The following is a 13,689-nucleotide window of genomic DNA, read 5'->3' as shown; positions in this document are numbered from 1 at the left end:
TTTCACCAAGGAGACCCCATTCAAAGCACACTGCAGCAGCATTCCCTTGCTTTATATTCAGTGTACACTGTCAGGACTTTCTACCTTTTCTTTCCTGGTTTTAAACTCCATTGTCTTGCACCAATCTCCTTTTGGGGTTTGTATCAACGTGCAAAATGAGAGGATTTGCGGAACAGAATCCTGTGTTCGTTGCCCAGTTGTTGACCTGATGGAATCCAGAGGTCTTCATGTTGCTGTGTAATTCTCCACAAGGCTAAATAACACCAGGAAGTCTAGACTTCATTGATTAACTGCAACCCACCTTACTTGGAATAAACAGACCTGAGGTGCACTCAGTGTTTGTTTACAAATAGCTCTTCAGCAGCCTTTAAAACTTGTTTCCCACTCGATGTATAATGAATGCATTAAACAATCTTATCTCTTAATAAGTCTGGAAGGTGACTCTGTTCTCACTACCCCTGCTCTCCCTCTTCCCCCCTCCTCCCCTAAGGATCAAGATAAGAGGTTTCACAATTAAGGTAACCAATAGCTGCTGAACATTTGATTGCGGGTAACAAATAGCTGCTGAATATTTGATTGCAGACTTCATGAGCACAGGGCCTGCCCATAAGCTGATTTCATCTGTGTCTAATAACAGCAGGGAATGTTGCCCCAAATAGGAAAGACTTCAAAAAATTGTATTGGCTGTACTGCTGGTATAAATGAGCTGAAAAAAAAGGAAGGTAACAAAGGATATGTCATTTACCTGTAAAGAATAACCAGATTTATTTGTTTGCTGCAAAGCCTGGACAAAGTCACCAGCTCATCAACGACTTTACTGAGAAAAGTTCCTTGGTCATGTGTCAGTAGCATGGCTTGGCAGGAGGTGCAAGAGCGGTTTTAGCACCCAGTGTGGGGAGGAACTGCAGCTGTGTTGTTCCTGTCAGGTTTATGGGTGCAGCTACATTTTTGTTACTCCAGTTCCAGTTCTTTTCTCAAGTGTTGTGGTTGGAGCCCTTTCAGTTCATAAGCCTGTAACACCTTACCCATATCAACTTCCTTTACCTGCTAGATAATCCCCGCTACTTAGTAATAAAAATTATAAATGTCACTTCAGTGAGTAGGTAGTGAAACATAAGATAGGGATCATAAAGAGAAAGGAACTCAAAGAGGATAGGAGCTGTTTCAACAAGAAGTCATCTAGGACACTGTTTTAAGGGACATATTACACTGTTAGGAGTGAACTGGAGTCCAGAACTGGTCTATCCTTATTAATGCAATTTCATTAATAACTAAAGCATAAATATGAGGACTGTGTTGATGTTAGGGAGTTGGGAGGATTTACTTATCCGGGTGATGTTATCTAGAAAGGACTGGATGAACCTGAAAACTGAAGTGATTGAAATCTGATAGGTATAAAGTACTCCTTGGTGCTGGGAACTTGCCACTCAAAGGAAGAAACAGTGGTATGTGATGTAGGTGAATTTGCCTGTGGAGCATGGATGTTCTGGGAATGATGTGATTAGCAATAACAAGAAGCAGAGTTGTTCTGAGGGCCTCATCAAGACTTTTTCCTACTCACACTCCTAAATGTATTTCTTATGTGAACAGTTCTTGAAGCTAACTCTTGCCCTAAAGGAGAAAACCCACAAAGTATTCCAGCAGTCTTTTTGGGAGTAAGCAGAGCATCCAAAACCTCATTACATTCAGAACTTGAGTATTTGTAGCTGCCTGTTTGGAGTGACTGCAATAGATGTGGTTCTCTGGTTTTGCTGCTGTAAGGCCTGTTCAAGCTTTCCAGCTTCAGTGGGGTATTTCACACACATATCGTATTTCATCTGTGGAAGAGTTGATGCTTGGTGCCATACAGACAAATTAAGATCTCTGAAATCATTTCCTTTTTCTCTTTACAACATGCTATTACTCTTAATGAGGCTGAGTGCTGGCAGGTTATGTCCAGCTTTGGTATGGAAACCAGAGACCAGCACTTTAATCCTTTTACTGCCCCAGAGATAATTTTTTATGGGTTCTCATCTTGATCCTGAGTTCAGTGTACATGGATTTACTCCAAGAGCTCCACGTTCAGATTAGGGCTCTTCTTGGCCAGCCTGGCCATCCAAGAGCAGAACAGCTCGTCCAGTTTTGTTCTGTTGTCCTGTTGATGTGGATGAGCTGCACTATGTGTATCTGTGAATAATTTATGGACCATTATGGATTCTTGTTCTGGATGCAAGTTTGTGCTGCTGACTGCAACCATTCAGTTGTCAGTGATGGCCTTGTCCCCCATGTCTCTTTCCAGGCTGGTCCGGGAGGTTACGGGCGTGAATGTCAACATGAGGGTCGGAATCCACAGTGGGAGAGTTCACTGCGGGGTCTTGGGCCTTAGGAAGTGGCAGTTTGATGTGTGGTCCAATGATGTCACACTAGCCAACCACATGGAAGCAGGGGGCAAAGCTGGGTAAGTTACTTCATCAAAGCTGTTGTGTTTATCCATGAAACTCCCACACTGAAAGTGTAGGAATAGTGGCATGGCTAAATCAATTGGGGTTTATTGCTTAGTTCCAGGACATGGAACCCATCCCTGACAGGACCTGACTTTTTAGATGATCACCTTTCAGCGTCTACAAGACTTGCCTGTCTTTTGTCTCATTCCAGGCGCATCCACATAACAAAAGCGACCCTGAACTATCTCAATGGAGACTACGAGGTGGAGCTGGGCTTCGGAGGGGAGCGCAACGCGTACCTGAAAGAGCACAGCATCGAGACCTTCCTGATCGTCAGGTGCAGCCAGAAGAGGGTAAGACCAAACACAACAATGCAGGTTGAGGTACTTTTAATGACTTGATCCCTCAGTGACAAAAATTCCTGTTTCTCTCTCCTCTTCCTGAACTTTTATGTATGCAGAAGGGAAGAGCCACCATCTACAAAGGTGTCTGCATCAAGCTCTTTTTAATTCTCAAATTCATGTTGAAAAATGTTGTTAATATAGATATATATTTCGTAGAAGTACTTAAAATAATAGATTAAAACCAGAAAGATCTTTTCTCTGTCAGATTACAGAGGTGATTTTGTCTGCCTGTTCACCAGATGAATTAACATGAAGATTAGAGCAGGTCCTATCATTGCTTTTCAGCCTCTCTTTCTGCAGATGAGAGAAATTGGTCCACTGTAATGATCAATCAACATTGTGACAGTAAGATGAGATCATACCAATATGACATGGGTCAGGCTGCACGAAATAAGGGTATGAGGGCACTACTGACTTGAACTCGAATCAAGTCAAATTCAAATGGACTTCAACTGATAAATCTTTTTGCAACACTGCTGATAGCAAATTATCACTAGTTTGTATTCCTTTTAAAAACAATAGACTGAAATGCTAGACAAGGATCTTTTGGATCTAGTTGAACATGGCCAATAATATTTCTCTCAGTAGTTTCTGCACTGTAGCCCCTACTTTGCTATTCATAGTACGAGCAAGCATATAGATTGGCCTGAATTGAAAATTATTTCATGTGTTTCTGAATCTAAAACCAACTAAACCTTCCCATATCTGTAAATATGACTGCCATGAGATTAAGTGAATTAGTGTTTGTGACATGTTGCAACAGCATGGTTGATTTGAATAACCAACACCTGTACAGAAAGACTCATTTCCTGAGAGAATGGAAGTCTTAAATCTCCTTAATGGATATTGTGTAAAAAATCTCCAAGAAAATCCCTTATCATCTGTTAAAGAAAGAAGCTGATGTTTTGGTCTCTACCTGCTCATAAAATAAATCTCATTAACAATTGTCAGTCTTCGAAAGAGGATTGGAACTTGCAGAGCAAGATTGTTGTTCCTGAGCACCACTGCCTGTCAGTGAGGCAGCTGATGTTTTAGGTATCTAAATCACTTCCTCTTTGCTGGGTAGATTTAAGAAAATAAGCCAAAATACCCTTGTGGTCAGACCCTGTCTCCTGGAGTGGAGAACCTAGACTGACTTCTTAAATCATGCAGTCACCAGGTTGTCTGCGTGTTCTTGCGGAGAACCAAAAGTTTCTCTGGAGAGAAGATGAAGACATAAGATCAGGATTCTGCTGCTTGCAAGTGTAGACAAAAAACCTCAGAAACAAAGACTTCAGAGTGCTTGGCACCTGACTTCATTTCTGAACATGGGGTGTATTTTGAGCAGGAGATTGGACAGAGACTCATAAGAGATGTGGATTCCATTCCAGACGTAGGTTTTTGAGGAACTTGCATCTTTATGCCTTGATTTGCCATAGGAAAATAAAATGGGAATTCTTTAACTGCTTTATATGTATTTATTGCAGCTCTGTTACATAGTGTAGCCCTTAGCTAAAGTCTCTGAGCACTGCAATAATGCTGCTGTAGTGTGCTGTATCCCAGAGTACCTAAAAATTGGGACATTTGCTTGACTTATGTAATTATTGGGCTAAACTGAAACATAAAAATGCAGCTACCCAGAGTCGTGAGTATTAGGTGTTTGGAGTTTGAGGAGTTTCTGGTTTGCCCATACTGCTGCAACTTTTGTGCTCCCATAGCCATTTTTTATCTCTCTGTGAATAGTTTCATAGAATCATAGGAAGCCTTGGATTGGAAAGGACCTTAAAGATCATCTTGTCCCAAGCTCCCTGTCAGGGCAAGGACACTTTCCTTTAGACCAGGTTGCTCAAAGGCCCATCCAGCCTGCCCTTGGACATTTCCAGGGATGGGACATCCACTATTTCTCTTGACAACCTGTTCCAGTGTTTAAAGTTCTCTCCCTGTTCAAAAGCTCATTTTCACCTAACATGAAGATCAGAAGTGAGAAAAGCTTTTGCCCATTGTCAATTCAGTCAGTCTTGTACTTCTTGCCTGATGGCAGGCAAAGTTCTAGTACTTTACTTTTTCCTTTCATTTCTGCTTGCTTTTAATGACTTCTTGTGATGTATTTAGACAGGTTTTCAGCTCATTCTGTTCCAGTAATGGCCATAAAATGTTCACCTAACATAGTGGAGAGTTCTTGTGAGTTGTGTCTGGGTTCCTGCTGTCCTAGCACATAAGGCTTGGCATTAGCATTGACCTGAGAGAGATCCAAGTAACTGCCTGAGCTGTTCCTCAGTTCACACAGCAGAATTATCTGGACACATGGTTCATCAGTCCCACAGCCATCAAAACCCAACAATACCATAAGTTATGATAAATAGGTAAAATATAACGGTATGTGTTCTGTACCCTTTCTGCTTACTGTTGCCACGGGGAGCCACAACTTTGAATTTTGTCTTTATTTTTTTGTTTGTTTGTTTGTTTGTTTGTTTGTTGGGTTTTTTTTAGTTTTTTGTTTGACTTTTTCATCGTGTTAATGCCATTCCTTGGGCACAGAGTAAGTGGGAGGAACATCTATCTAATATTTTTGTTCCAGCAACTGAAAATAGAATTTTCTTTGAATTTTTTTTCTTTGTCCTTTTAAAAATGCTATTAACTGAAATATAGTCAGTGCCATTTTAAGAGTGAAAAAAAGCTAGATTCTGTTCCCTCTGTCTTTAATTATATTGCTAGACTTGAAAATGTAGTCCTTGTTTTCTGTCTGATACCCAAAAGAGTTGCTTTCTATTAAAAGAGAACAAAATGCAAAGGTTTTTTTCTCTTCAACTTTACCTCCAGATCTGCTTTCACCTTTCTCTTTGCCCTATCCTGTGATTCTGCTGCCCTCACGGGTGAGCACTTGCCAGTGAAGCATATAAAAAGATGAAATTAGCAGGTTCTGCTGTAAAAGTCTGTTGAATCTTTAGCTGTGGTTTGTTTGCTCCCATTAGTGCTAACACTGAGCTGCTCTAAAACTGAGTTGCTCTGATTTTTTGCTGTCTGTCAGCAACTGGATTCCTCTTCCCTCTCTTTTTTTCTCCTGAGACAGACTGTTATAATGTCTTTACACAACAAAGAGAAAGCATAAGCTCTCATATTTTCTTGCTCATCAAATGAAACCTTTACCTTTTGCCAAGTTGGATTATCTCAGTGTTTTCCATTTATTCTGTGATGAACTAATGTGATTCGTGATAATGAAACACAGTTTCTCTCTGTGATCTCTAAGGAAATGATCATGCATTTTGTACCCTTGAGTGTCTCAAGTTCTATTTCTATGTTAGTCCTCAAATGCTGGGTGCTGATACTCCTTTCCTTCATATCAAATAGACCCCTGCTGCTCTCGTTAGCCACATCTGTCATTGCCCACTGGCCGCCAGGTGAGATAAGAAAAAAAATTCAACCAAATCTGCCCTGAGAGCAGAGTAAGTCTGAGTAAGTCTGCTAGTAACTTTCATCCAGACTTATACTTCCCTATTCAACACTGTCTCTTGACATTTCCCAGCTTTCTATTCCCCACCTGTCTTAGCCCTTACTCTCCAGCAGAGCACACTGTCAAATGCTCTATGGAAGAAACAAAGCCAGTGACAACTACTGCATTTTTTTCTCTTTAGAAAAATTTGGATTCAAGGCTGTTAATCCAAATCCAGCATTTGCTGTTCTACAAGTTCTGTGTCATGATCACTGACTGAATAGTTATTAAAATATCTGTTACCAGAACTGAAATGGAATTTGGCAGTTTTCCACAGATCTGGAATGGAGGTTGTCTTTCTGACTTCAGCACATCACACTTCAAGTTTTGCTTCCAGACATGGTTTAGTGGGACTTGGCAGTGCTGTGTTTACAGTTGTATTTAATGATCCTGAATGCAACCTAAATGATTCTATGATTCAATGCTTTCCATTTATAACCCTATGCTTATGAGCCTTCTTCCCTTTTGCCTCTACTGTGGCAATAGTGATTACCTGGAAAAAACCAATCTGCTCCTTCAGTTCTACAATGATGAAGAATTTTAAGTTCCTCACATGGCAAAGGGTATTTACACAGGGTAACTTCAGTTCTTATCCAGTTAATTTTCACAGTCATTTGGATATGTGTTTCTAATGGACTTAATACATTAGCATGGTAGAAATACAGGAATTCTCCAAGGAGATCTTTGCCTTTCTTCCTTACTGGCTTCATTCTTTACCTGCAAGTCTGTATTTCCAGATAAACAACAATTTATCAGCTACAATTACTAAAACTGTTACCCACATTTTAGTGATTCCCAAACTTAACCCCTAGGCGTTGCAATGACCTGCACAACAATGTCTTTACCCTTCTACACAGTGGTTTTGTTTTATCCATGCTGCACAGGGCTTGTTTAGCTTACCCTGCAGACTGTAGCATTCATATTGCATAACTCTGGTCCTCCACCTTCACAACTCTTATATCTGCCCTTCTGAATCTTATTCAAAACATTTGTCCCTGTCATTATTGCTATCTTATCACTTCCCTGATATTCTTACAGTACTCTGTTTAATTATTCCCAGTTCTTGTGCTGCCCAAGTTTCTGGTGTTTGTACAGGAGCGTGTCACTCAGTGATTGTTGTTTGCTTTCTACTCTTCTGCTGCACTAATTTGCAGAACCATCACAGCTACTCTTCCCAGCACTTCAAAGCTTTACTCTGAGAAGGGTGAAGAAGTGTGTGTTTGGAGGAGTGGGAAACAGACCTTAAACTGAATAAGATTTTAACAGCACATAGTTCTACAGCTAGTTTTATCATCTTCTACACTGTCAGAAATCAGTTTGCTTTGAACATGAGTAGAAACAAAATGTGCCTGCGAACAGATGAGCGATACTGCTGACCAAACACGCTGTGCTCAGTGCACAAAGTCTGCAAAGGGAAAAAATGTTTATTTTTTCTAATGTCTTTCAATTGATTATGCTTGGGTGTTTCTTTTAACAATATCAGGTACACACCAGTTTCAGAAAGGATTGTTGATGGTGGCCTTGAAACAGCTCAATAAAACTTTGGCTGTAACTCCTAGAAAAACAATTCTCATTCTTTTCTAAATAGCGCCCTGGAATTCCATCCAGCTGAAGAAACAAAATGGTTCTTTAAATGTTGAGCATGTGACTCTCCTAAAACACAATCAATCTAATGTGATGATTCCTCAATTTAACACATTTAATCAGAGCTCAGCAGGGTTCCACTCATGTAGATTTATGAAGGCAGTGGTTTGGAGAATGTAGCACTACCAGAAACATCATGCACAGAAGGACTTCAAGAAAATTTAAAGAATAATATGTATATAAATCTGATATGGCTGATCCATGATCAGATTTCACTGTTGCACTGATAGTGATCAATATGTTGGAAAATCCTATCACACACACACACACTAAAGAAGTAATAGGTATTCTTGATTCAATTGATAAGTACAAGAAAACCTTAGCTCTTTCTGCAGTTTTGCTGTAGCATTACTGTAGCTCAGTGTGTGGGAACTGGTAGTGGGAACACAATAAAACCCCTGGGAATCAGATTTACAGTCTCTTTGTGAGTCCAGATTTGAAAAGTTCCCACAACAGCCTTCTGGAGTTTAGCCACCTAAAATCTGAAAAACTCATTGCTGTCAGAATTTTTTGCACCTTCTTCTCTTGTTGGTAGTACCTCTAATGAGTAGGAGTGAAAGGTATTGCCACTTCTCTTTCTTTATTTTTCTTTTCCGGTCTTGTTATGCCTTAGGCAGCCTTGTGTGCAAGTTGTCCTTGTGCTGTCACTTAGCCAGGAAGAAACAGAGGAGGCACAGAAGATGCCACAGAGGAGCTGTGACCCATCTAATACTTCATTTTTAGAACGTAGAGCTTGTTATTTTCATCACTCACTGAACAAGTGATTTTTGCAGAAAATAAACTATCTCAAGTTTTTAAAACAACAGGTTTTATTTTTTCTTTAATAAGTGCTGATGTTAACAGCAAAGTCCTATTGTTCAAGATGACATAGTAGAACATTATGTAATGTGGAAAAGCAAAAGTGCACGGTGCTTTTATATATGTGTTTTAATCTGATTGGAAATATTGCTGAAACATAGTCCACAATCCAGTGGAAACTTCCTACAAGAGGTGGGGGGGAAATACTGCCAGAGTTCATGAAGCCATGGAAAATTTATGGCGCCTGACCTCATGGTTAGAAACAATCTCAGAACTACATGTTTACCCGTTTGTCCTGTCCTTACCTCAATCCAGATGTGTCAATAAATATGTATGAGGTCTTTTATTTCCTTCAAATTCATCAAGCAATGCTTCAGACTCACTAGGGCTTGCAGCAGGCATGAGGATCATTTAAGGGCTGAGAGGGGTAGTATGTCTTCATGGACTTTGGCATTAAGGCTTTTCTCAAATTCTAACCAAATTTACTAACTCATGGGTCAAAAACCTGCAGTATATCACTTTTATCATCTGTTGATGTAATGGCATTTGTAAAGTAACCACATAGCTTTGCTTTTATGGGTCCCCAGACTAGTTTCAACATCTGGGTTTTTTATTCCATTTGGTTGAAAACCCTCCCCTTAGTTGGAACAAAATGGATTGACAGTGTCACTTCTGTTACTGAAAAACAATATCTATTTGCTTGGCGATAATGAAACAGTATTTCCTACCAGTTTTCTGGCATCACATCATAAAAGAAAGAAGCATAACTATGAAAAAGATTGCATAACTGAAAAAAAACCACAAGAAAGTACTGCAAATGATGGCAAAGAGTATAAAGAGCAGTGAGTCTTAAGAAACAAAACCTCAAATCAACTGAAATCTGGACATCAAGATTTCATTACACTAATGTATTTTTAGAAACATTTTAAAGATGTCTCTCCTGGAGGTTATCCAGTGGCTTTGTCATGGTTGCTCATGTGAAACTCAGCTAGTGCCAAGTGCTGGACTTTTCAGCCATTGCAGATGAACCAGTGGTGGTTTCAATGTGGGGAAAAGGTGATGAGGGTGGCACTTGCTGTCCTGGGGACATCCATGCAGGAGCACCTGTGGTTCCCCTGATGGTCATCCTGGGGAGCTGACAGCTCCCTTACATCTGCTCCCACAGGGTTTCTTCACTTGGCATCCTGGCTGGGTGAAGGTCTTTGCTGGCACCCTGGAGCTGCAGGACCACTGCTGCTCAGTGTCACGGGGCCAGCTGGCTGCTCCTGTCACTGGCCCCATGTCCCCAGCCCGTGGCCATGAAGCTGCAGCCCCCCGTGCTCAGCAATGTTCAGTGCCCACATGGTGAGCTGTGATCTCAAGGGAAACGTCATTGTAGCTGTCTCTTCCTTGCAAGGAGAGAGAAGATGATTTCCCATGCTTGTCAATCAGGCAGCTTCCTCCAGTACTGAATTTCAGCAAGCCTTTTTAAATTTCTTTTAAAAAACCCTAATTTAAGGCAGCACAGCACTTGACATTTAACTCTGTTGTTACCATGGAGATAACACCAGGTATTTTGCAAACTTCTGAGAGGTACAAGTTACACTGAATAGTGGGGAATCAAAATAAATAGGTATGGAATTCAGACTCCAGGCAAAAAAAGCAGTGGACCTACGTGTATTGTCAAATAACACTTGAACAAAAATTCTAGAGCTGAAAGCAATGGAGGCTTTCTTTTTAAATAACTCAGTTGTCTGGAAATCCAAAATTAACTACTAAGTCTGTTTTTTAGTTGTTTTGGTTTTTGTCTTTTTGTTTTTTTGGTTGTTTTGTTTTTTTGTTTTTTGTAATGTCATTGAAGCAGCAATTCTCTTGGTAAAAAGTTTAATCTTTCAGTTAATAAACAACGATCCTTACCTTCTGAAATTTCAAGCTCTCCAGAGTTTGTATTAAGCAAGGATATAATAATTGGCACCCCTCTGCCTTCTGAGTCAGTACAGGTAAATCACACAGTCCTTCCTGAGCCAGTCTGCAGTGCAGCCCCTGCTAGAGGGACTTGTGTCCACAGAGCACATCCCATGTGGAAACCTGCCTGTTTTTTGGTTAGGGACTATATTCAAAATAAGGAACTAATCTGCCTGTTGTTGAGCCTGGTTATATGTTGCACTTCTGTGCACTTGGAACTGGCATTGAGCTCGAATGAAATCCGTCTGACAGATCCTGTGCTAACCTCACAGTAAGCTCCCATTGCAGCCAAGAGTCAAAGCCTTGATAACAAAATCAAAGACTTTGTCCAGACTTCAGGAGAATAGTGTCAATGTCAAATTGGAAGAGTTGGGAAGACCATTTTGTCACACTCTGCAGTTGCATTACCCTTAACACGTACACAGCTGTTTATATGCTTTCCCTAGCATGTCTGGGAATGTGCTCTTGCAAGTATGGAAAATTATTTGCTTGTGCCTATGGAGAAAGGTCTCCTGTATTCCTATAGCTTCAAGGAGATTCAAGGGTCCTGTTCTTCAACCAAATCACTCCGTGTGTTGTTTCTCTTCTAGATGTAACTGTTCCTTTGCTTTTTGAGGACCCTCTGTGTAGTATCTCAGCTTGGAGCTGCAATTTTCTATCTGAAATTATTCAGTTTGATTCAATTTGCTAATAAAGAAAACAGATGTCTCCCTTTTGGAATGCTCCCCATGTTTGCACAGGTTGGGGTGGTGTTCAGAACAAGTAAAGGAACAAAATGATGGGCACCATTTAAAGTGTTCTAAAATAAGAAAGAGATGTGGACTGGGGCTGCTTCTGATCAGCAGCTGCTTCATAGAGTTCAAGGTGCAAAGCCAGCTTTTGGAGTGAGAGGTCAGAATGACTGCTGAGTATAGGTTTGGGAATTGATTATGCATTTCTCCCTGGTTTGTGTTGCAGAAAGACGAGAAGGCCACGATAGCCAAGATGAACCGGCAGCGTGCCAACTCCATCAGCCACAACCCGCCACACTGGGGCGTGGACCGGCCCTTCTACAACCACCTCGGGGGTCACCAGGTCTCCAAGGAGATGAAGAGAATGGTAATGCCTTGCTTTATGGACATTCATTTATTTTCTCCTTAATACAGCATTATGTATCCCTCCTGCTTTGTCTGAAGGTTTTTACAGACCCAAGGGTGTTTTCCAAATGGGGGTGGAAAATTCTACTTTGACTCCAGAAATAACAATAATCAGTACATCTGGAGGTGAGTGATTGTGAGATGAGGCACAGGTTGTTTGAGAGGGGAAGGGAGGCTGAATGGCACAAAGGAGGCTCTTTTGTCTGACTTGTCCCACATTCTGAACACTCATCCAGGCTGTGAGAGAAGAAGTGATTATCTGCAAAAACTGCTCCATAACCCAAGCATTCAAGAGGCTTCTGACATACATTTCTATTAGCTCAGTACCTGCAGAGGTTTCTGGCTGTCATTGTCACAGCCAGGTGCTGTTCTCTCTAGCTGTGTGCTCCTGGGGCCCCAGGGATGTCACTGCTGTGTTTAATCCTGGAGAATACATCCTTGAGTACATGGATTAATTGGCCTAAGGTAGCAGGCATCTTCATTTCTTTCTTGTACCTTTCACAGTATTTCTAAATTAAAATGAACAAGAGCTAATTACAAATTCAATTGCACTGAGAGGACTTTTATGGCTTATTTTACATAAAGGTGTAGATGATATCCTTGTTTTCTTCAATAAAGCTTAAGAAGATAGTTTATATTGTAGTGGCTGTTTTTAATAATAATAGAGATATTTAGCACCTCTAAAATTGCATGCATAATCAGATTGTTCTATAACCTTATTCGTGCTGTTTTGACCCTTCATGCACATAGTCAAAAGTGTCTATTTGTTCCTCACTTTGTTGTCTGTAGTCAAAATTCTGCTCCAGGTCACCAAAGCCTTTAAGTATTTAAAAAAAATTATGAACATGAGATTCAGTCCCACACTTTAAAAATTTGGGCATAGCTATAAGAAACTGCATATGGTATCTTTTAAAGATAAAATATAAAAAATAAAGAAAAAATGCTGGCATATTTATTAATAGTTGGTGTTAATATTATTCAATCTTAATATTATTTTACAGTGCTAAAGCAAATTCCTTAGTCTCCATAGTAATAGTAATGTTTCTTTCATTTCTCAGATCTCCAAATGAGGGCTTCTGACATAAGCATACAGATCAGTGGAACTGTGCATTTTTTATGTGGGCTTTTCAATAGAGTGTGCTCAATAGGCATGACATTATTAGAAGAGACTAATCACACTAGCACATAATTATAATTATAAGTTTCTTTGAATAGCTTTTAAGGGGTTCTTGAAGCCTCCAGTTCAGAAACAAGGTGTATGCATGCCAAATGGTACTATGCTTCTTGGTGTTAATTACAGTTTGCTGTGTCTAGCTGGTTGTTCAGTTGGAAAAACATAATTATTTATTGAAATACCAAGCTGAGTCCTAAAAACTTCACTGCCCCACACTTGTAGGAGGAAAGACTTACTTTTTCTTTCCTTATGTTGTGCCTTTCCTTGTAATGCTATTTACCTTCTTGAAAATTTAGCAGCTCAGAAAGTCTCTTCTACTCAATCTACCTCTTGTATTAAGCTCTTTTAGGAGAAGCTGATGTTGCATTCATCAGGCTGTTTCTTGAAAACCAACTGAAACCTGATTCAGATGTATTCTATTCAGCTAGACTTTTTGTTGTTCTTATGGACTGTTCTTTTAAATCTTTTATTTACAGATTTACAGATCTGTTATGTTTGAGATGCGTTAGTGAAATGCAAACATGCTCCCCATGGCCTCCCCATTTTAATATCTGCTACAAGGATATTTTAGTGATTAGAACAATTTCTCCATCTCCTGTCTCAACTCCATCTGTGTTAACTTCAATGTAAATATGTATTTCTTTGTACCACCCAGCTTTGCACCATACTTTGTGATCTCTAACACTGTGTTACATGT

The 13,689-nt window shown here is 40.1% G+C and overlaps 1 protein-coding gene across 1 annotated transcript in view; it reads left to right on the top strand.

Annotated features, from left to right (window-relative positions):
- The window catches only part of ADCY5 (adenylate cyclase 5), a 204,249-nt gene that overhangs the window by 149,740 nt on the left and 40,820 nt on the right, over positions 1 to 13,689 (top strand). The window contains exons 6-8 of the mRNA XM_033064725.2: positions 2,279 to 2,437; positions 2,635 to 2,776; positions 11,640 to 11,780. Coding sequence (XP_032920616.1) covers positions 2,279 to 2,437; positions 2,635 to 2,776; positions 11,640 to 11,780 — 442 coding nt within the window. The remainder of the gene's footprint in view (positions 1 to 2,278; positions 2,438 to 2,634; positions 2,777 to 11,639; positions 11,781 to 13,689) is intronic.

Source organism: Catharus ustulatus, chromosome 7, assembly GCF_009819885.2.
Source record: "Catharus ustulatus isolate bCatUst1 chromosome 7, bCatUst1.pri.v2, whole genome shotgun sequence".
In the NCBI taxonomy this organism is placed as follows: Eukaryota; Metazoa; Chordata; class Aves; order Passeriformes; family Turdidae; genus Catharus; species Catharus ustulatus.
Note: the sequence above shows the minus strand (reverse complement) of the source record. Positions and strands in the feature narration are given on the sequence as shown.